Source organism: Typopeltis vanoorti, chromosome 8 (genome assembly GCF_054136105.1).
Source record: "Typopeltis vanoorti isolate ZY-2024b chromosome 8, IOZ_Tvanoo_1.0, whole genome shotgun sequence".
NCBI lineage: Eukaryota > Metazoa > Arthropoda > Arachnida > Uropygi > Thelyphonidae > Typopeltis > Typopeltis vanoorti.
The window spans coordinates 131,556,122-131,581,357 of NC_143556.1; the positions used below are offsets into that span (position 1 = coordinate 131,556,122).

Sequence of the window (25,236 nt, forward strand, 5' to 3'; positions counted from 1 at the left end):
ATTAAACACGATGTTTATTTTTAAACTTTAATTCCAACATTCTTGCTTTTTTGTTAGCAAAATCGATGACATTGTCAAAGTCTATTTCATCACTCAGTTGCTTCTATAGACAGTATGGCAAGATTTCTTAAATGCAAGGTAGTCATTGAAGATTTTAGATAATTCTTAATCAATTTTAATTTAGAAAAATTCCTCCCCCAAGTAGCAACACATACAGCAATTGTGAGGAAAATTCGCAGTAGTATTACAGTATTTGGAACTGAGTTCTTGAGACTGTATTTTAGAATAAACTGCAAAAGTTCAAGGGGACCATCCATCTCTGTTTCGTCTTGTGTAGCAGCAAACAGAATAAAACTCTGAAGTCATTTTCTCTCAATGAGGAACTCTTCCTTATTAATGTCATCGTGATCATGATTTAAGTTGACATTCGTATTTATCATTCAAAAGATTCGATGGAGTAAGGAAGACATATTTTTCAGCAAGAACATGAAACTGTTAAAATGACATGGTGACTTCTTGGATCACTCTGTCTAGTGAAAAAAAAAAACCATTTCTCTCCTCAACTCAGCTTCGTATGACAACTCAGCATCTCGTGATTCTTCAACTGCCATCAGTTTCGTCTTTCTACACTGATGATCCATGACTATCCCCAGATCATCACTAATTTCTTTGGCGTAAGCTACTGAATTGTTAACTAATTCATCCCTATTTTCAGTTAAAATTGTTTTTAAAGCCTCAAAGTTTATGTCACATTGTTGTATATTCAATCCTTTAATTTGGAGATAGACTAGTGTGTCATTAATTTCTAGAAGGAGGGATTCCCACAGGCCAAGAAAGCACAGGAAGGAAAACGATTGTAATTCAAGAAGCAGCATGCCAGCATCTGATCTGGTAAATTTTTTCTTCTTCACCAGTTAATTGTTCTACAGCACTTAAGATTTGGAGTAGTTTTTTTTTTACAACACTCACAGTGCACCCACTGAGTTCCTACTACAAGTTTGACACTTTGACCAGTGACTGAAGTCAGAATATCCAAGCAAGGGGTTGAGGAAGAAAAAAAACGTGAACAAATGCTCCACAGTTTATAAAAAAGGTAATAACAGAATTCCCAGCAACAGAAGCTGCATATATGTATACACGACAAATTCTACTTTTCCATTAATTTCCTTGATGCATCTCTGAACGTCAGTATGTTGACCAGCCATCACAGCAGCATTATCATATTCTTGTCCTTTACAATTCTGAATATCAATTCTATCGTTTTCTAATTTTTGCAAAATCATAATTGAAATATTCTCACCGGTTTTACCTTTTGTTTCAATGAAATCAACAAATGATTCCACAACCATCGCTTTATTTCCATGGATCATTGATTGATAGGATTTAGGGGTAGCTATATAAGAAACACAAAGTCTATCATACCACTCCTTGAACTCATTGACCATCCTCGCTCTCACCACTCCATCAGACAATGCATTCCATGGTTCAACCACCCTCCATGTAAAGAAACCACTCCTCACCCTCTTGCTCACAGTTTCCTTTCGTAACTTCCAGGGATGGCCTCTTGTCATCACTCCTTCCTGCTGTTCAACCAAGCGAAAGAACTCCCCAGTGTCAACCCTGTAACCCACCTCTCAACAGTTTAAAAGTCTCAATTATATCTCCTCTCCTTCTATCCACCAAACTCTGCAGTCAACACTCTCTCTCAGCCGATCCTCATAACTATCATTGTACAGTCCTGAAACCATCTTTGTTATATGCCTTTGTACCCTTTTCCACAGTTAATTTATCCCCTTCAAATCCTGAGGACCAAATCTGAGAACAATAGTCCAAGTGTGGTCTGATCAGTGTCGTATACAATGGAATGATAACTGTTTTATCTTTGCAGCTCAGTGTCCTTCTCATTATTGCAGCAATCCTCTATATTACCTTCACAACATGTCCCCTAAATTTCAGGTTTCTATCAGTCAACAACCCCAGATCTCTTGTCTCCCCTACTTCCTCCAGTATGCAGTGACTCCTTCTCCCATAGAGTATGCAGTGTTTCATCGATGTTTCCCAACACTCAAACCTTATATTTTGCTGCATTAAACCCCCCATTCATTTGCCCATCTATCTAACTTATTCAAATGCTCTTGCAGGGCTGCCGCATCTGCACTATAAATAATAATTCTTCCCAGCTTCGCATCATCTGCAAACAACTGAATATCCCCTTGCAATCCACTGACAATGTCATTGATATAAAGTTAAACAATATATGTTCCAGTATTGAGCCCTGTGGGACCCCACTTGTAACCCTCTGCTGCCTTGAAACTGCCCCACCATACACAACTCTCTGATACCTATCGGACAGCCAATCCTGAATCCATTTGACCAATCCAGAATCCAATCCAGCTGATACTCAAGTTGTGCTGCAACTTAAGTATCAGCTAATCATGTGGTACCCTGTCAAATGCCTTTGCTAAGTCTAAGAAAATTGCAGTATATGCCTTTCCCTCATCTAATGCTCTTGTAACTTTAACATAAAAGGCTAGCATAATGCTAAAACAAGAGCGCCCTCTTTACAAATCCATGTTAACTCTCACAAATAACATTACCCTCATTTGCCCAATGCTGTATACAGTCCTTCACTACTTTCTCCAAGATCTTACTAACTACTGATGACACACAAACTAGTCTATAATTAGACACTTCCAGTCTGCTGCTGCCCTTATGCAATAGCACTATCTACTCTTTCTTTCCATTCCATGGGCACCTTTCCAGTAGCCAGACTTTCATTGAAAAGCCAGGTCAAAGGCACTGTCAGTTCCCTAGTACATTCTTTCAAAACTCGTGGTGAAATACCATCCAGTCCCACAGCTTTACTGACATCCAGAGTACTCAGTATTTGAAACACACTTTCCTCCTGTACCTCTAAACTTTGAACCTGCTCTATCCCTCTAGCATTAAAACTAACTCCTCCAGGATGAAATACTCCAATAAAGTGTTCATTGAACAATACTATTATGTCCGCTGCATCAGTCACTCTATTCCCATTTTTACCCCACAATATCATTCTTCCACAGTCATTTTTCCTCGTACTGGCCACATATCTAAAAAATTCCCTAGGATTTTCTTTGAATCTTAGGGCTAATCTCCTCTCATATTCCAGTTTCGTCTGCCTTAAGATGGGATGCCAAATTTATGCTTGGTGAGAATATATTGTTGGAGGTAGAGGAAATAAGAGATCTGGGGGTGATAGTGGACAAGGATCTAAAATTTAGGTCACACATCGCCAAAATTGTGAAGACAACCCAAAAGCTTCTGGGAATGATGCGGAGGACACTGACGTGTAGAAGTAGGGAGATTCTTGTTCCATTGTATAAGGCTTTGATTAGGCCACACATGGACTATTGTGCTCAGATTTGGTCACCTGGTTTTCAGAAGGTTGAAGAGATGTTGGAATGGGTCCAAACGTGACTGACTAAGGTAGTTTCTGACCTCTGGAATGTTGAGTATGAGGAAAGATTGAGAAGATGTAATTTGCAGTCTGGTGGAGAGGAGGAAGAGGGGAGATATGATAGAGACCTACAAGTTGGTAAGGGGTTGTTATAAGATAAATTGTGGAGAAGTTCTACAGAGAATAGTGGGAGATCAGGGGAAAACCAGAGGTCATCCCTGGAAACTATATAAAGAGGGTGTGAGTAGGGGAGTGAGAGGCAGGTTTTTTCATGCAGAGTTGTGAATGATTGGAATGCCTTGCCCGAGAGTGTGGTGTCTGCAAGGTGTTTGAGTGTGTTTAAGACACAGTATGATGAGATGTGTGTATGATAAAAGGACCTCCCAGATGAGTCTTTGACTCCATGAGGTCTTGGGGTAATAATAATAATAATATGCCACCATCTAATGAAATGATTATGAGCAAGGTGGTTTCCCGTTGCCTTCCTTGCCATACTATATCCTATGACTGTAGCTTGTGTGTTCGCGGGGCTGGTTTACCTGCTTGTGGGATGAAAAATCCTATATAAACTGGTGGATATGCTGCTGTCCATGCCTAAGACCAGCTAACTTGGCTATGGCTGAGGGAGATACTTAAGCTCCTCACATCGTTGACGGGAATTGAACTCAGGACACACGGTTGTGAAGCGCATCGCCAATAGGCTAACCACGTGGACTCATCGATCATAACGTAGTGTAAAACTTGGCTAGATTGATCCTTATGAGAAATATCAGGAGTGCTGTTGGATATTGTCGTGACGTGTTCTCTTGACGTTCGAATCCGTCATCTTGCTAAAAGTCACTTTCATAAAATAAAGGGAAAACTAATTGCAAATTAATCACTGATCTAAGGGTAGAGAAATTTCTATTATACTGCGCCACTCTATCCTTAGATAAGTCTATATGAATTAGTAGGATTAATTCAAAATTAGTTAGCAGTCTTTTCACTCATTCAGGCCGATGGTATTTATTTTCTTTCCTTCTGGGATTCCCGCTAGATCCGAATTTTTGTGAACGGTGCAGTAAAAAGAAATTCAGGCAAACACAATATTTAAATTAACAAACAAAACATTTAATATATGGTTATATAACAATTACATAAATTCCACTTCTAAATATGACAAACCAGTCAAGTTAGCACATCAAGTCAAGTCATTCATATTAATCCAATCTTCCAAACTTTCACATACAAATTCACAGTTTCAGAATCACAAAGTTCCTATACTCAAATTATTACAATAGAATTTCTTATTTATTCAGTTTCCATGTATCTCTCAGCTACACTCTACGATTAACTCATAACAGGCACTAACCACGGTAGATATCACTTCAATGTCTATATTTTCAACTCTCAGCCTCGATGGTAAGCTACAGTTAATGTTAGAAACAGCGCAACGGAACTAATACTTAAATCTTCATACACTGAAATAAACTAATATGACTGTCCTTACCAGAAATAATCTTCAGTACTTCCAATATTTTGTGAGCACACTTTCAAGTTGTATTTATCACACTTGCGAGATACCAAATAACTAAAACATTACTAATCGCGCTTCAAAAATCCAGATAACAACTATAAGGTACATTAATTATCCTTGTTACCACTCATTAAATAATTAAACACTGTGCAGTTCTCCTTAGGGCAATTTAGAATTAAGTCGCAATTCTAGACTAACTGGATTTAATCAGAATTCTTCACTGAACGTCCAGTTTCTTTATATTATCCGATTGCGGCATTAAATTCCTTTTATTATTACTGCTGACTTCACCTTCAGCTAACTATAAGATTCACTTCGTCTTTGCTCGCTTATAAATATTATCCCTTTTAACTTCTGCCCTTGAGAACTGTTCATATACTTCCACCTCTCTAGTTTATACCCTTGCTTCCTTTCACTTCAAAATTTCCGTTCCGACTCCCTCTTACTACTACGTATCTATTTTCTCTTCTCCTCTACAAACGCTACCTTCACAAGCGCTCGTTTATTTCCACGCGTCTCTATGACAACCGATAGACGTAAACATTCTCGCGAATGTTACATTAGGTTATATAACTACATTCAGTTATTACATGACATTAACTTTCATGAAAAGAATAAATAGAATATTTGCATTCCAATAAATGCGTAGTTAAATTACAAATATAAGTTCTTACAATATTGACAAAATAATAAATAAAACAGCTTAATAATATTTAATACAGAATCTATTTACCATTAAAACATTTCTTTGATTAAGCAATTAAATATTTGACATAATTAAGGTAGTTATATGATATCAATTACAATTTATGTTATTTACATCAAATAATATTTACAAGTATAGTTCTTGTGACGGAAAGTCATGTTGGATTCTGAATCAAACAACATTTATTCTATTTTCTACATAATTAGAATCCAACAATATCATAGAAAAATACTTTGCTTCTTACTTTTTCTCCCAAAATTTCTATAGGCTCGTCCTGAATAGTTCTCAATCGCCATGCCATGCATTTTATTTTTAAGAATTTGAATTACAGTATGATAGGGAAATGTAACAGTTTTGTTATATTTATTTTAGTTGTAAGTATAGGTGTTAAAAAGTAATTATTAATTAAGTAATAAAAATTAGAAGTTAACATAAATAAAAGAATCGTCGAAAAATAAAATTGTGGCTCGTGTGAAAACCTCCAAAAAAGTGCCGCCCGGGGCGCACTGCCCCCCTCTGCACCCACCTAGCTATGCCACTGCCTAAATGGGGTCTGAAAACTCATCACGGGGATGAATACTATGCACACAATATCTATCATACTTCTCGCAGCTGTCTTGGGCAACCCATTCCATTCATTCGCCATTTTCTAAGTGAAAAATCTTGTCTTCATGCCCTTAATAACCATACCCTCATCCAACTTCCAGGGATGAACTCTTGTTCTGTCCCCTCTAGCCAACTGCTGAAACATTTTTCCTAAATTAATCTTATAAAAGCCTTTAAGTAACTTCATTTCAGACAAATTATGGAGACTAGAACCATCTTAGAAAAAGTTTCTTTAATTTCGCAATGTTTTGACATTCATATAGGCTATCTGTGTGTCAGGGTGTTAAGTTGTTGGAGAAACTTGTGAGAACTAGGATCCAGAATTGGGTTGACAACAATGGTATTATCTTTGATGGATAGTGAGAAATTTTCCTATCCAGCCAACCAACTTTCCCCTTTATGCTTAATTTATACAGAAATTACTTTCTGGATAAGTGAAGCAAATGAGTCATGAGAAAGTCATAGTCAAGTCTGGGAAGTTACTGCATATTATTATGGAATAATAATCATGACTTACTTATATGTTATATGCACTGCTAAATTATGAATTTTGAATATAAATATACCTAAGGCTACTAACTAGTGAAATTTAACTCTGTACCATCATCAGAACTGCTTTGATCAGCTGGAGATCTAGACCTCTGGACAGAATGATGACCCTGCCTGAGAGTTCGAAAGGTCAAGCGCTCATGACCATATCCATCCTGAAAAGAACAATTATATATGTATTATTAGAAATATATAACACCGAGTTAAAATATGATTTATTGTTGCAATAATATTGTGGCTAGACAGTATATAGTATATAAAGAGTCAATTCACATTGAAAGGAATAAGAGATGTATGAATTTTTCACCAACACTGAAAATCACATGCTTTCTTGTATGTTGTTGTTGTTGTTCTAGCTTGATTTTTGTTGTTCCTTTTTCGCATTTATTTTTATTTGTATTTAATTGTGTGATGGACCCATGACAACAAGTTCTGATGTTAAACCATTCAGTTGCGCTTGCAAAACAATATTGCATAATGTGCCAACATTCTGCAAAAACAAAGCAGTCTCCTTGTTCCAGTCTCTCAGGCCACAAAACTTGCAAGTGAAATTGCAGGCATATCACAGTTGACTGTTAAAAGAATTTGTAGGGAACCAAAAGGTGAAGATAAGCCAAAATTTAAATCTTCTAAAACTGCCAGAGAAAGAAAAATATGAAAAACAGCTTTGAATGATTTGATGTAGACATCATAAGACAACCTAATCACGAATTTAAATGGTCGAGAAAAAAAGTACCTACTGTTCCAAAATTGATTCCTGTGATGAAAAAAAAAAAAAAAAAGGATTAATTTCCTTTGGAAAAGAGAAACTTTAAGAAAAATATTTTATGAAATCCAATTTTGTTTCAAAAAGTCACAGAATAAAAGGAAACCTAACACGGAGCGAAGTGACATAGTTTTATCGAGAACACAGTATTTGAGAGCAATACGACACATCAGGAATGAGAAAAGACCGATTGTATATCTAGATGAAACTTGGATTGACAGTAATTTAACTTTTGGAAAATTTTGACAATCTAAACAATGTGGAGTGCTAAAAACCAGAAATGCCTCGTGGCACAAAACAATTTTGTGTGCAGATAGAGAAATGGGTTATTTAACAAATTCAAATTTACAAAGCCAATTCAACAACTGCAGATTACCATGGGAAAATGAATTCTATGATCTTCAAAAAGTGGACAGAGGAAAGGCTGATTCCATCTTCAGGAGAGTGAAAATAGCACATTTGAGGCTATCTGGTGTGAGATTGAGGTCAGCAGAATAAAATTTACAGTTGGGAGCTACTATAGACCAAGCGATGGAATAGATGATGGAGATAGTATGCATAGGCAAATAGACTCAATGAGTGAAGGACGGGTAATTATTATGGATGGAGAAATGACTGTGGAAGAATGATATTGTGGGATAAAAATGGGAACAGAGTGACTGATGCAGAGGACATAGTGGAATTGTTCAATGAACACTTTATTGGAGTATTTCATCCTAGAGGAGTCAGTTTTAATGCTAGAGGGATAGGACTGGTTCGAGGTCTGGAGGTACAGGAGGAGAGTGTGTTTCAGATACTGAGTACTCTGGATGTCAGTAAAGCTGTGGGACTGGATGGTATTTCACCACGAGTTTTGAGAGAATATGCTAGGGAATTGACAGTGCCTTTAATGTGGCTTTTCAATGAAAGTCTGGCTTTGGCAAACGTGCCCAGGGAATGGAAGGAAGGTAAGATAGTGCCATTGCATAAGGGTGGTAACAGACTGGAAGTGTCTAATTATAGGCCAGTCTGTGTGTCATCAGTAGTTGTTAAGATCTTGGTGAGAAAGTAGTGAGGGACCGTATACAGCATTGGGCAGATGAGGGTAATGTTATCTGTGAGAATCAACATGGATTTGTGAAAGGACGCTCTTGTTTTCCTTCCAGGGAATGGAAGGAAGGTAAGATAGTGCCATTGCATAAGGGTGGTAACAGACTGGAAGTGTCTAATTATAGGCCAGTCTGTGTGTGTCATCAGTAGTTGTTAAGATCTTGGAGAAAGAAGTGAGGGACCGTATACAGCATTGGGCAGATGAGGGTAATGTTATCTGTGAGAATCAACATGGATTTGTGAAAGGATGCTCTTGTTTTCCTTCCAGGGAATGGAAGGAAGGTAAGATAGTGCCATTGCATAAGGGTGGTAACAGACTGGAAGTGTCTAATTATAGGCCAGTCTGTGTGTGTCATCAGTAGTTGTTAAGATCTTGGAGAAAGTAGTGAGGGACCGTATACAGCATTGGGCAGATGAGGGTAATGTTATCTGTGAGAATCAACATGGATTTGTGAAAGGACGCTCTTGTTTTAGCAATATGCTAGCCTTTTATAATAAAGTTTCAAGAACATTAGATGAGGGAAAGGCATATACTGCAATTTTCTTAGACTTGGCAAAGGCATTTGACAGGGTGCCACATGATAAGCTGATATTTAAGTTGCAGCACATGGGTCTGGATGTCAGATTGGTCAACTGGATTTAGGATTGGCTGTCTGATAGGTATCAGAGAGTTGTGTATGGTGGAGCAGTTTCCAGGAGGCAGAGGGTTACAAGTGGGGTCCCACAGGGCTCAGTACTAGGACCTATATTGTTTAACCTTTATATCAATGACATAGCCAGTGGATTGCAGGGGGATATTCAGTTGTTTGCGGATGACGCAAAGCTGGGAAGGATTATTAGTAATAGTGCAGATGTGGTAGCCCTGCAGAGGATTTAAATAAGCTAGATAGATGGGCATATGAATGGGGGTGTCAGTTTAATGCAGCAAAATGTAAGGTCTTGAGGTTTGGGAAACATCGATGGGATGCTGCATACTCTATGGGAGGAGTTATACTGGAGGAAGTAGGGGAGAAAAGAGATCTGGGGTTGATGATTGATAGAAACCTGAAGTTTAGGGGACATATTGCAAAGGTGGTGACAGGGTTGACACCGGGGAGTTCTTTCGCTTGGTTGAACAGCGGGAAGGAGTGATGACAAGAGGCCATCCCTGGAAGTTATGAAAGGAAACTGTGAGCAAGAGGGTAAGGAGTGGTTTCTTTGTGTGGAGGGTTGTTGAGCCGTGGAATGCATTGCCTGATGGAGGGGTGGGAGCGAGAACGGTCAGTGAGTTTAAAGAGTGGTATGATAGACTTTGTGTTTCTCAGGGGGGGACCTCCCCTCAATGAGTCTTGACAGACTTTATGTCTTAGGAAGGACCTCCCTCGATGAGTCTTTTGACTCCTTGGAGGCTTGAATAATAATAATAATAATAATAATAATAATAATAATTTCAACTATGGTAACATTGATTGGAGGGAGGAGAGGACAAATCAGAGGAAGGATATGAATTTTAAACAGTTACTAAGGGATAACTACCTGAGACAGCATGTAATGGAATACACTAGGGGTTCGAGAGTGCTTGACCTAGTAATTGCATCTGAGAAATTGACTATTATGAATAGGACCATATTGCCACCAATTGGTGAGAGTGATCATAAGGTGATCACCTGGGAAGTGGCTAAATGTCTGAAATTTTCAATTAAGACAGGGTACATGTCGAATTACTGGGCTGGTAAGTATGACAAGCTTAGGAGATTGCTTGAATCAGTGCCATGGCATGTAAAACTGCAAGGGCTGAAAGTTGATAGTGCATGGGAAGTTGTAAAGGAGCGTTTGAAGGAGGTAATGGCTGACTGACTACCTAGAGTCTGGAGAGTAAATCAAGTGGGAGTTAAATGGATGAATAACACCATTAAGCTCGAGCTGCAAAAAAAAAAAGAAACAATTCTGGATGAAATTTAAGGAGAAAGGTGACCTGCAGGCACACGAACAGTACAAAGCACAGGCCAGAAGAGTAACTAGTATGGTAAGAAAAGCAAAAACGGATTATGAAAGGAAATTAGCAATGCAAGCTAAGGTGAATCCCAAACAGTTCCTAGGAAGTTGACATCTGTCTTGACATATTTTTTTAATATGAGTCCTGAACTGGGTAAAATTCTTAAGAAGTAAAAGGAGGGAAAGATTGTGCCGCTTTATAAGGGAGATGATAGAACTCAAGCATCAAATTATAGGCCTATCTGTGTGTCAAGGGTTGTGGTTAAGTTGTTGGATAAGCTTGTGAGAACTAGGATCCAGAGTTGGGTTGACAACATTGGTATTATCTTGGATGGACAGCATGGATTTGCTACTTACCTATTACAATAAGGTGTCGGCTTCCTTGGACAGAGGAGAGGGATACACAGTAATATACTTAGATTTCGCAAAGGCTTTTGACAGATTACTCATGATAAGTTGACAGTCAAACTAGATCAGATGGGGTTGGATATTAGATTAGTGCATTGGATCGGAGACTGGCTTCTGAAAGGTATCAAGCAAGTTGTGTATGGGGGAGCAATATCCCAGAAAAGGAAAGTAACAAGTGTTGTACCTCAGGGGTCTGTTTCAGGGCCATTATTGTTTAACTTGTATGTTAATGATATTGGAATATTTGGATGGAGATAACCAGTTGTTTGCAAATAATGCAGAGTTGGGACAAACTATGAAGAGTTGATAAGATGTTGTGGCCTTTCAAGACTTGAATAAATTGAGTGATTGGGTACAGGAATGGGGATGCGAGTGTTCAATGTTGCAAAATGTAAGGTTTTAAAAATTTGTGATCACTTGGCCAGAAGAAACAACCAAAAACTAATATCTCATTATCTGATAGTTGAAGGAATTGTAGCTCTAATTACCACTTAGCCAAGAAATTAGAGGCCCCATTCAAGGAGTTGATAGGTCATTCCCCCTCCTACATAAGAAATACATAACATTTTATAAACAAAATTAAAAACATCCCACTCAATGACCAAGATTTATTAGTCAGCTTTGACATAACTGCCCTTTTCACCAATGTCGTGATCAATGATGCTATTATTCTCCTACAGAACATATTTCTGCCTGACATCATGGCTCTCTTTGCCCACATACTCTGCTATGGGTATTTCGTGTGGCAAAACAATTTTTACCTACAAAAAGAAGGTAAGGCCATGGTTTTACCACTTTTCCACACAATAGCTAACTTTTACATGGAAGACTTAGAGCAACGAGCTCTAAATTCGGCCAACCTAAGACCAAAGTCAGATATGTCGTGATATTTTTGCCATTTGGCCCCACAGCTGCGAAACATTAAATATATTCCTTAGCCACCTGAACAAACAAGAACATATCCAACTCACCACTGAAATCAAAAACAACAACTATCTTCCTTTTCTAGACATGTTTGTCACACATCTTTCTCTCCTTCTCGGTCTACCGCAAACCTACAAACACAGAGGCCAGTACATACACAAAAGTTCTAACCACCACCCAACACAAAAACTAGGAGTCAAAAGCATCCTCAAACACAGAGCACTAATTATTTACTCGAATGAACAATCTCTAAACCAAAAGTTCGAAATCCATACATTTATAAAAAATGGCTATAATAAATAAACAATTCACAAGATCCTCCATAAAAATACCACTAAAAACAAAAAAGATTATAAGAATGCAATAGCCATCCCATATGTTAGAGGCATCTCAGAAAAAATAGACAGAACATTACATAAATACAACATCAAGACTACCTTGAAACTCCCAACAAAATTAAATTAAGAAATTTACTCAGTTCTTCGAAAGATCCACTTCCACACCTAGCCACCCAGGAGTTTACAAAACCCACTGTACAAGTAACCTACCGTACATAGGGGAAACAGGACACACTATCACAATCAGAAAAGACAAACACAAACGCCACATTAAATACTCCATTATGGAAAATCAGGCCTGTAGGACCACGCACTCCAAACGTACCACAGAATCAACTAGAAAGACACCAAGTCCCTACATTGCACCAAAACCTGGTTTGAGAGAAAAAACATTTTAAAGAAGCCTGTGAAATGCTGAAACACAGTCCAAACCTGCACAAAAATGACAAACTAATCATTCCAAGGACCCATCTGCAACTGTTATAGCACCAGAACAAGTCCAAAAGGATATCTCAATATGAGAGGAATTTAGAAATGTTTAATGTAGTTTTGTTTTTAATTTATTTTTATATTTACATTTTTTTTTAAACTTTATTTTATTTTATATATATTTTTAATTTTATTAACTTTTATTTTTTCCACTAGAGGTCAGGCTACATAAAAGATTAATAAGTAACTTGGATTCATTTTACCTTTGTAAAGTGCAGTAGCATGTAGCTTGTTCCTTATACATATGTATTTTTCTGATGATGACCTCAATACAGAGGTCAAAATGTCAATTGCTACTTTCCTAATATTAATTAAAGTAATTATTTTAACACGTGAATGGCAGGCAATATCAAGTAGATTGATGTGGGCAAACATCAACATGGGGAACTGGAAAATGAGACATTATTATTATTATTACCACCCCAAGACCTCATGGAGTCAAAGACTCATCTGGGAGGTCCTTTTATCACACACACACACAGCTCATCATACCATGTTTCAAACTCTTTGCACACACCACATTCTCAGGCAAGGCATTCCAATCATTCACAACTCTGCACGAAAAAAACCTGCCTCTCACTCCCCTACTTCCACCCTCTTTATACGGTTTCCAGGGATGACCTCTGGTTCTCCCCTGATCTCCCACTATTCTCTGTAAAACTTCTCCAGCATTGATCCTATAACAACCCCTTACCAACTTGTAGGTCTCTATCATATCTCTCTTCTTCCTCCTGTCCACCATACTCTGCAAATTACATCTCAAACTTTCCTCATACTCGACATTCCAGAGATAAGAAACTACCTTACTCAGTCTCCTTTGGACCCTTTCGAACATCTCTTCATCCTTCTGAAAACCCGGTGACCAAATCTGGGCACAATAGTCCATGTGTGGCCTAATCAAAGCCTTATGCACCGGAACAAGAATCTCCCTACTTCTACATGTCAGTGTCCTCTGCATCATTCCCAGAAGCCTTTGTGTTGTCTTCACAATTTTGGCAATGTGTCCCCTAAATTTTAGATCCTTATCCACTATCACTTCCAGATCTCTTATTTCCTCTACCTCCACAATATATTCTCACCAAGCATAAATTCTGCATCCCATCTTTGTTTTCCAAATTTTAAAACTTTACATTTTGCAACATTGAAATCGCATCCCCATTTCCATGCCCAATCATTCAATCTATTCAAGTCTTCCTATAAGGCCACAACATCTTCACTTAACTTCATGGTTCGTCCCAACTTTGCATCATCTGCAAACAACTGAATATCTCCATCCAAACTTCACCTATATCATTAATATACAAGTTATTTGTGCCTATAGTCCCACAGAAGGTTCTACTAAGGTAGAAGTGGAGGAATTTTTTGAGGCTTTAGAGAAAGCAACTGACACAATGAAATAGGAAAAGCTGGTCCTTGTTTGTGATCTAAACTGCAGAGCAGGAAAGTTAGCCAATCTCGTATGGAGGTGGCAGCATTTTTTCCTCCCGGAAACTCAGGTTTTTCATATCGCACACAGACAAATCACAGCAATTTACTGACAAAAAATACTAATTGTGGTGGTGGTGGGTGGTAGATGGGGTTGAGGGTGTTACTGGTGGAGCAGGATAGTAGTACAGTAGATGTTCTCCCGCATTGAATCTTCAGACTTCTTGGAGGTGTCACAAATAATAATAATAATGATGATTGACAGATATACAAAACTATTATGGGAAAGTTTGAAGAATAGAGCAAAGCCAATAATAATGGAAATACCTGTTGGATATCTGCTCAGGACATGGACTGGTTATTACTAACACCATGTTCCAACATAAAAATGTGCACAAATTCACATAGAGAGAAGAGGCAAGGAATAAGAAAAGTTTCACTGACTATGTTATGGTTAATAATGATGTTTTTTCGCTGGTGTAGGACACTAGTATGTACAGAGGATTTGAAATTAGAAATGATCACCATTTAGTATTGGGCATGATAAAATTGAATTTTATATTGAAGAACATGGAAGAAAGTTTTAAAGAGAATAAATATTGAGCAGCTCTCGTTTGTGAACTGTAGACTAAAATACACAAACATTATTGAAGAAAAAATGAAAGGGTTTGAGAACAGGAACCAAACCTTCGAGGATCGGTGGCAAATCCTGAAGAAAATATTGATTGATTCAGCCAGAGAGGCATTTTGTGAGATTGTCTGCAAGGATAGAAAAATCAGTAGATATAGGAAGTTAGTGAGGCAGTGAAGGAAAAGAAGAAAGCATATCAAAAGTTCCTGGCATATAGATCAGCTTGGCTCTTAGAGAATTATTATTATTACCCCAAGACCTCATGGAATCAAAGACTCATCTGGGAGGGCCTTTTATCATACACACACACACAGCTCATCATACCATGTTTTAAACACATTCACACTCCTTGCAGACACTACACTCTCAGGCAAGGAATTCCAATCATTTACAAATCTGCACAAAAAAAACCTGCCTCAAACTCCCCTACTCACACCCTCTCTATGCAGTTTCCAGGGGTGACCTCTGGTTCTCCTCTGATCTCCCACTATTCTCTGTAAAACTTCTCCAGCATTGATCCTATAACAACCCCTTACCAACTTGTATGTCTCTATCATATCTCCCTTCTTCCTCCTGTCCACCATACTCTGCAAATTACATCTTCTCAATCTTTCCTCATATCGACATTCCAGAGGTCAGAAACTACCTTAATCAGTCTCCTTTGGACCCTCTCCAATATCTCTCCATCATTCTGAAAAACCAGGTGACCAAATATGGGCACAATAGTCCTTGTGTGGCTTAATCAAAGCCTTATACAATGGAACAAGAATCTCCCTACTTGTACAAGTCAGTGTCCTCTGCATCATTCCCAGAAGCCTTTCTGTTGTCTTCACAATTTTGGCTATGTCTCCCCTAAATTTCATATCTTTATCCACTATCACCCCCAGAGGCTTCCTGTAAAGCCACAACATCTTCTCTGCTCTTAATGGTTCGTCCCAACTTTTCATCATCTGCAAACAGCTGAATATATCCATCCAAATCTTCACCAATATCATTAATATACAAGTTACATGGCAATAGCTCTAAAACAGACCCCTGAGGCACACCACTAGTAACTTTCCTTTTCCTGGATATCGCTCCCCATTACACAACTTGTTGATAACTATCAGATAGCCAGTCTCCAATCCAATGCACTAATCTAATATCCAACCCCATCTGCTCTAGTTTGACTGTACACTTATCATGAGGTACTCTATCAAAAGCCTTTACGAAATCCAAGAATATTACTGTGTATCCTTCTCCTCTGTCCAAGGAAGCAGTCACCTTATTGTAATAAGTAAGTAGATTACTAAAACATGACCTCCCTTTAGCAAATCCATGCTGTCCATCAAAGATAATACCATTGTTGTCAACCCAACTCTGTATCCTAGTTCTCACAAGCTTCTCCAACAACTTAACCACAACACCTGACACACAGATAGGCCTATAGTTTTATGCTTGAGATCGACCACCTCCTTTATGAAGTGGCACAATCTTGCCCTTCTTCTACCCCTTAGGAATTTGACACAGTGCAGGACCCATATTAAACAAATATGTCAAGGCAGATGTCATCTTCCTGGCACATTCCTTCAGAATATGTGGTAATATATTATGAAGGTCCCACAGCCTTATTAACATCTAGTTTACTCAACTCCCCATACACCTCTTGCTCACTTACAGTCAGTCTCTCCTCTCCATCATCAACTGCTCTCAATCTCTCCATGAAATCACATTCACAAGATTGAAAGACCTTTTTGAACAGCTCATTAAGTATCTCCACCACAAATTCCGCAATAGGTGTCTTTATACATTTTTTCCAATCAATGTCATCATTCCATAATCATTCTTTCTTTTGCTGGCTACATATCGAAAGAACTCCTTAAGATTCTTTTTGGCTTCATTAGCTAACTGCTGTTCACACCTCTCTTTAGCTACCCTCACCAACCAAGTCACCCTCTTATGCTGCCTCCACAATACCCTTTTTCTCTGTATCACAATCTCTTTATTCATCCATCTCACACCTAACTTATTTAACCCTCTCACCCTTGGAATACATTTAGACATTGTATCTACTAGATAGCTTTTGAAAATCCCCCAAGTTGCATTGATCTCTTTTCCAGCTAACTCCTCATTCCATGCTACACCTGCAAGCTGTCTCCTGAGCTCTTCATAAACACCCACCCCACTTGTAGTTCCACATATATCCTTTTTTCACAGAAGTCCTCACACTGTTGGCAACTACCCAGACACCTCATGGTCATTCTCATCAATTGGTGGATGATTTGACACCTCATTTATAATTACATCCTGTGATGAGATGACCAAATCTAAGACGATCAATCCTCGTGTGCTCTTTGTTACATACTGTCTGAGGTAGTTATCCCTCAAAAACTCAAGAAACTCATTTTCTTTACTTCCATTTGCTATCTGATCATTCCAGTCTATATTGCCATAATTAAAATCACCCATAATGATCACTATTTTGTTATGCTTGGCTAATTTAATGATACATTTCATTATCACCATCCACATTACCTGGTCTATAACAACATCCAACCAAGTATTTGATTCCAATCACCTCTATCTCACACCATACTGCCTCAAAACCACCTGCAGTATTTCCCTCTTGCATCTCTACTTTGTTTGTACATAACTCTTTCTCTATCATCAATAGCACTCCCCCCTCTTTTTACCCTCTTCTATCCTCACAAAACACATCATACCCTTCCATCTCTATTGCTGTCAGGATGTCGTCCTCTTCCAACCATGTCTCACTTATTCCAAAAATCTTTGGGTGAACAGACGCAATTAGTGCAACCATTTCATCTGCCTTGTTTCTTATACTTGTAGCATTTGTATGCGAACACAACAGCTTATTTCTGGATCTACAGCTAGTTCTACTGATACCACTCACTCGATGTAATCTCTCCATACTCGATTTGGGCCATAACCCTTTCTGCTTATTCGTTTTAGAACCCTTTTCAATTCCAATTGTTTCCTTTTGATCCCAGGTCATTCCATTCCTTTCCTGTCTACACATGCTCTCACCTCCTGTTGGAGCATCCACCTTTCTCAAGCTGTGTACCCCTGTCCACCTTGAGCCTCCCCGTTTCCCTACTCCTCTTGCACACTCATTCTCTCATTTTCTATACTCATATGACTCACTTCTCCATTCATAACCACCTCTTCGATCTCTCCTGCTCTTCTATATCACTTCCCATACATATACAGAGACAAATGTAAGAAAGCTAAATACTGTGTAAAACTAGCTAAACAAAAGTTATGGGAAGACTTTGATAAGAACATAGAAAATAAATATGAAGAAGAAGCAAGATATTCTGGAAGTTGTTGAAAAAGCTCAGAAATGGAGGAAAGAGTGCTATAAAAGGAATTGGAGATGATAAAGATGATATGAAACTGTAGAAAAAGATATCCTTGATGTATGGAGTTATTACTTTGAAAAATTGCTAAATGAAACAATAAGTGGCAAAAATCCCTCAACAGGCAAGCAATCAGAAATATATATCCATACTTGAAATAGAAAACGCCATCAAAAGCCTGAAATGTGGAAAGGCAGCTGGAATAGATTATATTCAATCAGAAATGCTCAAGTATGGATGTATAAAAGAGAACGATTGTGGAAGAGTAGCTTGATTAAGAACAAGCTGGATTCTGGCCAAATAGAGGCTGTCAGGATCAGATTTTCACTTTACAACAAATAGATGAGAAATCACTGGAATATAAAAAGATTTAAAGTTTTGTAGATCTGGAAAAGATTTACAACTTTTAAGTTTTGTAGATCTGGAAAAGGCATATGATAAGGTGCCAAGAGAAAAGCTATTCAAAACACTACAGTTGTATGGTTTCAATGGGACATTATATAAAGCAATACTTATTCTTTATTTGAATTGTAAATCAGTAGTTAGATTTGAAGGAAGTACAGGATGATGGTTTAATGTTAAATCTGGTGTCACACAAGGATGTACATTATCCCCTCTGTTATTCATTATCTATGTGGATCACATTATAAAGGAAAGTGGTATTAAATCTGATATCAAAATTGGAAGTGTTAATGTCAGCTCTATGCTTCATGTAGATTATTATTATTATTATTATTATTATTCAGGCCTCCATGGAGTCAAAAGACTCATCGTGGGAGGTCCTTCCTAAGAACATAAAGTCTGTCAAGACTCATGTCAGGATATGACAATAACTGATTTGCTGAATCAATTATACTACTTGAGAAATTGTACTAATTTAGACATTCCAAAAGAGGTTGTATGTTTCTGTCCTGTTACAAGAGAAAAATTTTATTACCAAAATATAATACAGCAATAGTTCACATAACATAGTTTCACATAGTGAGGGTTTCATTCCAATGCACTTTGTAATTAGTTTAAAATGCATTATAGTATATTTATTGTAATTCTGTTAGAAAGGCAATTACACTGATTACATTTTACATTAACAGTTATTCATTGCTTTGGAGCATAAATATGCTAAAATATTAAGGTGAAATGAGTTTACAAGAATTCCAAAACGTTTTGAACCTCCTTGCTCTGATAGCATCTGCTCATTCATATTTATTATTATTAACATCTGCCCTCCATGTAGTCAGACTCATCATGGGAGGTACACATTATTGCACACAATGCTCGTGACTTAAATGATTCAATGTGTCTACATTCAACAACACACTCAAGAAATGCATTCCAATCACACCAACCAATTTCCATGCAAAGAACCTTCTCCTCACTCCTCTGCTCCCACTCCTCTTTATACAGTTTCCAGTGATGGCCTCTTATTCTACCCCCCCCCTCCCATTTTATGAAAAATCGCTTCCATGTCAACACCTGATAACTCCTGACTAGCTTATATGTCTCAATCATATCCCTACCCTCTTCCACCTATTCATGAAGCTTTGTGATTTACATTTTGTCAATCTTTCTTCGTACTCCACATTCCAAAGACAACCTTTGTGAATTTTCTCTGGACCCTTTCCAACATATCCTTGTCATCATGAAAACCCAGTGACCAGATCTCTGCACAATAATCCATACGAGGATTGATCATGGCTTTATATAATGGAATCATAACCTCTCTGTATTTCTGCACCTATCCTATACTCTGCATTCTATTTTTGCATCATAAATTTTAACTTTACATCTTGCAACATTAAGCTGACAGCTCCACACACTCACCCATTCAGACAGTCTATTTGGGTCCTCTTACAAAGCTATAACATCTGCTCTACTTCTCATAACTCTCCCCAATTTTGCATCTTATGCAAACAGCAATGGCTCCCAAACAGACCCGTAGGTCATGCCACTGGTGACTTTCCCTCCTGTACACAACCTGCTGATACCTATTATTATTTTTATTATTATTTTGGGCGACTCGAGGAGTCTTTAGACTCATCGAGGGAGGCCCTAAACATCATGTCCACACAACTATGTTATTACATTCTCACAGTATCTATCATACCTTGCCTTGAACTCGTTCACCGTCATAGCACCCACAACAGACTCTGGCAGCTTATTCCACTCATTTACCACTCTAAAAGTAAAGAACCCAGCTCTAACACCCCTGCTAACCACACTCTTGCCCAGCTTCCATAGGTGTCCCCTAGTTCTCCCACCACCAGTCCTGATCTCAAAAATATCCTCTGAATTAATCCTATAGAATCCCTTTAGCAATTTGAATGTCTCGATCATATCTCCCCTTTTCCACCTATTAACTAGTTTCTGCAACCCACAAATCTTCAACCTGTTCTCATATGGTTCATTCCATAGACCCGTTATCATTTTAGTCACTCGCCTATGGATCCTCTCAACCTCCTCCCCATCAAGAAGAAACCTAAGTGACCAAATCTGGGCACAGTAGTCGAGATGAGGTCTTATCAAGGCTCGGTACAGAGGTACAATAACTTGCTCGTCAAGGTATTTTTCAACAACCAAGTGAGTTGATGAGCTGATTTAGCTACTTTTGCAATGTGCCCCCTAAACTTCATCTCCCTATCCACCAACACTCCCAAGTCCCTGGCCTCATCAATCTCTTGGAGTACAGTTCCACCAATGTGGTATACTGCTGCTAATCTTTTCACCCCAAAATGCATAACCTTACATTTTGTCACATTAAATTGACATCCATTCTCCTTAGCCCAGAACTCCAATCTATCTAAGTCATCCTGCAAGACTTTGACATCTTCTGCATTCACTATTGCTTTACCCAACTTTGCATCATCAGCAAACAAATGAATTGTTCCACTTAGATTAGTTCCCTATATCGTTAATGAACAGATTAAACAGCAGTGGTCCAAGAACAGAACCCTGCGGCACACCACTAGTCACAGGCCGTCTTTTGGACTCTATTCCTGAATAAACTACTCTTTGATATCTATCCATCTCACCAACCATATAAGAGAGCCAATCTCCAATCTGATACACTAATTTACTATCCAACCCCCATCTTTTTGAAATTGCCCATAATGATCACCCTTTTCTTATTAGCCAAACCAATTTGTCTAAATATTTCCTTTTCACTGTCCTCCACATTACCAAGTCTATAGCAACACTGTATTAAACATTTCATCCTGTTCAGCTCCACTTGACACTATACTGCTTCAAAACCACTGTCAGTATTTGCTCCTTTGTATCTCCACCCTAGATGGGCACAACTCCTCTGCCATCATCAATAACACCTCTCCTCCTCCCTTTTTTTCTTTGTCTTTATAAAAGCCTACATATCACACCATATCTATTCTTGTCAGAATATCCTCATTCAACCATGTCTCATTTATACCAAAATGTTTGGGTGAATGAACAGATGATGTTATACTTCTGAATAAAAAGCAGGCAGAAGTCTGCAAGATTCCCTGACTAAATTGAATAACTGTTGTAATATATGTGGTTTGAAAATCAGCAATAACAAGACAAAGACAATGAAAATAGGCAGAATGTATTGAAAATGTTGAAAGTTTATTTTTCACTTGGTTAGACTATAATAAATTTAGTTTGATCCTTTATCCAAGTGTGAGCAAACAAATTTTGAGCCTGAAAATATCTTCAAGACTGTGGTAAGGTAGTACAAAACCAGGCAACTTGCAGCAAAGGTGGAACAAGCTAACATCACACCTATCTCAGTATCACCCATAATGCACAACACATCTCCTTTGCAGATATGTATAATGGGATGCATTAAGGGAAAGGCCACTACCCAGACTAGTTTCGACCTTTATTGAGGTCTCTTCAGTGGGAGCCAGGCCTAGAGGTGGAGATACCAGGCAGAAGCAATGGCAGGTCATCTTTACCTATAGGAGTTGCTAAACGGTGTGCCATCTTTTTTTTTTTTTTTTTATTAAATTAACCTGGATTTACAGCAGTCTTGAAGATATTTTCAGGCGCAAACTTTGTTTGCTCACACTTGGATCAAGGATTAAACTAAATTTATTATAGTATTGAAAATGTCAAGTGCATTGTGAATGGAGAACCTACAGAACAAGAAAAACATTTCAGCTACTTAGACACAATTTTTAGTGAAGATGTAAATTAAATATGGAAATTGACAACAGAATCAACAAAGCTAGTATGGTATGAAGTCAACTGAATAAATTTATATGGAATAAGAGAGAAATTAGTGAAAACACTAAATTAGCTGCATACAAAACAGTGTTCAAGCCAATTTTAACTTATGGATCTGAGAGCTGGGTTAGAAATAAAACACTTGTCCGAAGACTAGAGACCGCAGATAAGAGACTCCTGAGAAAGATTAGGATGTGAAAAGATGGCATCAATGGCAATATTATATTAAAAATGAGGATACTACGATAGAACTTAACATTGTTAGCATCCTGGAATGTGTTAGTAGAGTTAATCTCAGGTGGTATGGTCACTTAAACAGAATGGGAGAGGAAAGATTAGCAAAACAAGTGTTCTCTGCGAGGTTGGCAGGAAAAAGACCCAGAGAAAGACCAAGACAGAAGAAAGAAGCATAAGATCTGATAATATTAGTCTTGACAGGTAACAGATTGATTTGGAGGAGAATTGTAGATAGGAAGTTAGTGGTGATGTATCTTTTTCATGTAGTACTATCATATCCTGTACACCCCTTGAGGGTACATGTGAGGAATTTGATGATGATAGTTTAATTTATGTAAATATTTCAAAGTAAAATAAAATAATTTTCATGAAACTAGTTGAGAAAATGAAAATAAAGTTTCTTATTCTATGTTATATTTATTTTTTTTTGTGGAAAAATATTGGAAATCATATTCCTAGCATGTCCTTTCTCTACACATAAATAAATCTCATCTTTTTCACAGCTGTATGGTCACAGTTTTCTTCTAAACATATCTTCTAATGAATCTCTTATCCGAGTTTTTTTTTCTTCCATTGATTCTTATATTTAAATTTTATTATTATGCTGTAGTAAAAATGTTATCAACATATGAAGTACTGCATGATTGTTTAACAGGAAAAGTTTTTGTATAACCAAGAATTACTATGATTTCAACAATGATGATTAAACATTTTCTTTGTTTCATTTATATTCCCAAGATATAGACTTCCTTAGACTATTGTGTGCAGGTATGGCTCCTTGTTTCCATTGTGATTCTGATACAGTGGAGAGAGTTGCAAGTTTATTTTTCACTTGGTTAGAATATAATAAATTTAGTTTAATCCTTTATCCAAGTGTGAGCAAACAAAGTTTGCGCCTGAAAGTATCTTCAGGACTGGGGTAAGGTGGAAAAACACCAGGGCGACTATTTGCAAAGGTGGAGCAAGCTACCAACACTCCCATCTCAGTATTTCCCAAATGCAAAACACATCTCCTTGCGGATATGTCTAATGTTATGCATTAAGGGAAGGGCCACTACCCAGACTAGTTTCGACCTTTATTGAGGTCTCTTCAGTGGGAGCCAAGACCAAGTGGAGATACCATTTAGCAAGGTCATCTCTACCTATAGGAGTTGCCAAATGGTGTGTCACCTTTTTAATAAATTACTCTGGATTTAGAGAAAGATGTTGCAAGTTTATTTTTCACTTGGTTAGAATATAATAAATTTAGTTTAATCCTTTATCCAAGTGTGAGCAAACAAAGTTTGCACCTGAAAGTATCTTCAGGACTGGGGTAAGGTGGTACAATACCAGACATTTGGCAACTCCTATAGGTAGAGATGACCTTGCTAATGCTTCAGGCTTTTATCTCCACTTGGTCTTGGCTCCCACTGAAGAGACCTCAATAAAGGTCGAAACTAGTCTGGGTAGTGGCCCTTCCCTTAATGCATAACATTAGACATATCCGCAAAGAGATGTGTTTTGCATTTGGGAGATATTGAGATAAGAGTGTTGGTAGCTTGCTTCACGTTTGCAAAGAGTCACCCTGGTGTTGTACCATCTTACCCCAGTCCTAAAGATACTTTCAGGCACAAACTTTGTTTGCTCACACTTGGATAAAGGATTAAACTAAATTTATTAAGTGGAGAGAGTGCAAAGGAGAATGTTAAAAGTGATATCAGGATTGTGGAATACAGATTATGAAGACAGATTGAGAATTTCTAGACTGCAGATACTAGCAAATAGGAGAAAGAGAGGTGATATGATTGAGATGTACAAAGTTCTGAAAGGTCATTCAGTTTATGGTTATTCAGTTGATGGAATTTTTCATGTTATGGAGGATGGGGGAAAGGAGAAGTGGGCATCCTTGGAAGCTGAGAATGAATTCTACTAAGAATCAATGAGGGCAAGAGTTTTCTCTCATAGGGTACTGTGGGATTGGAATGGATTGCCATTGGATGTTGTGTGTGGAAGCAGTGTGAATGAATTCAAGAATAAGTATGATAGCTGATGTGTGTGTGTGTGTGTGTGTAGTTTGTGACTTCCCTTGAAGTTTCTCTCTTAATAATAATAATAATAATAATATGATACTAATTTTCCCCTAAGCAGTGTGCATACTTTTCTCAGTAAGGGATGCTGTTTATCCTTATTCTGTGGATTGTAACTGTCCTGAAATAACCTGTCAAAAGTTATGACTAACTAGTAATAAGGCTTATTACTAGTTAGTCATAACTCAGTTAGTCATAACTTCTAATTTATGATTCTCAGTTTACATTCATATTTTCTCATTTACTGAGAAAATATTCTTAGTACTCCACAGAGTTGGAGATGGAATAATAATTATAGCAGATGCTCAAGGAATAAAAGCCGGCCTGGCTGGCCGAGTGGTTAGCGTATCTGCTTTCCAGCCAAAAGGCTATGGGTTGAAATCCTGCCGTGGGCATGGATGTTTGTGATGGTCTGCGTATATACTAGTGGTGGTGGAGGGCGGTAGATGGCATTGGTGTAGTTGCAGTTGGTTGGTGATTGAATGGTGGAGACAGAGTTGTAGAGCAAGTGCCC

At 37.9% G+C, this 25,236-nt stretch overlaps 1 protein-coding gene across 10 annotated transcripts in view; it reads right to left on the minus strand.

The window, feature by feature from the left end:
* LOC150104358 (intermembrane lipid transfer protein VPS13A-like) overlaps positions 1-25,236 on the minus strand; it is a 2,072,875-nt gene that overhangs the window by 377,379 nt on the left and 1,670,260 nt on the right. For 9 of the 10 annotated variants that reach the window (XM_090396324.1, XM_090396319.1, XM_090396320.1 and 6 more), the window contains one exon: positions 6,848-6,971. In XM_090396324.1, coding sequence (XP_090252450.1) covers positions 6,848-6,971 — 124 coding nt within the window. The remainder of the gene's footprint in view (positions 1-6,847; positions 6,972-25,236) is intronic. The other variant, XM_090396325.1, reaches the window with a different exon arrangement.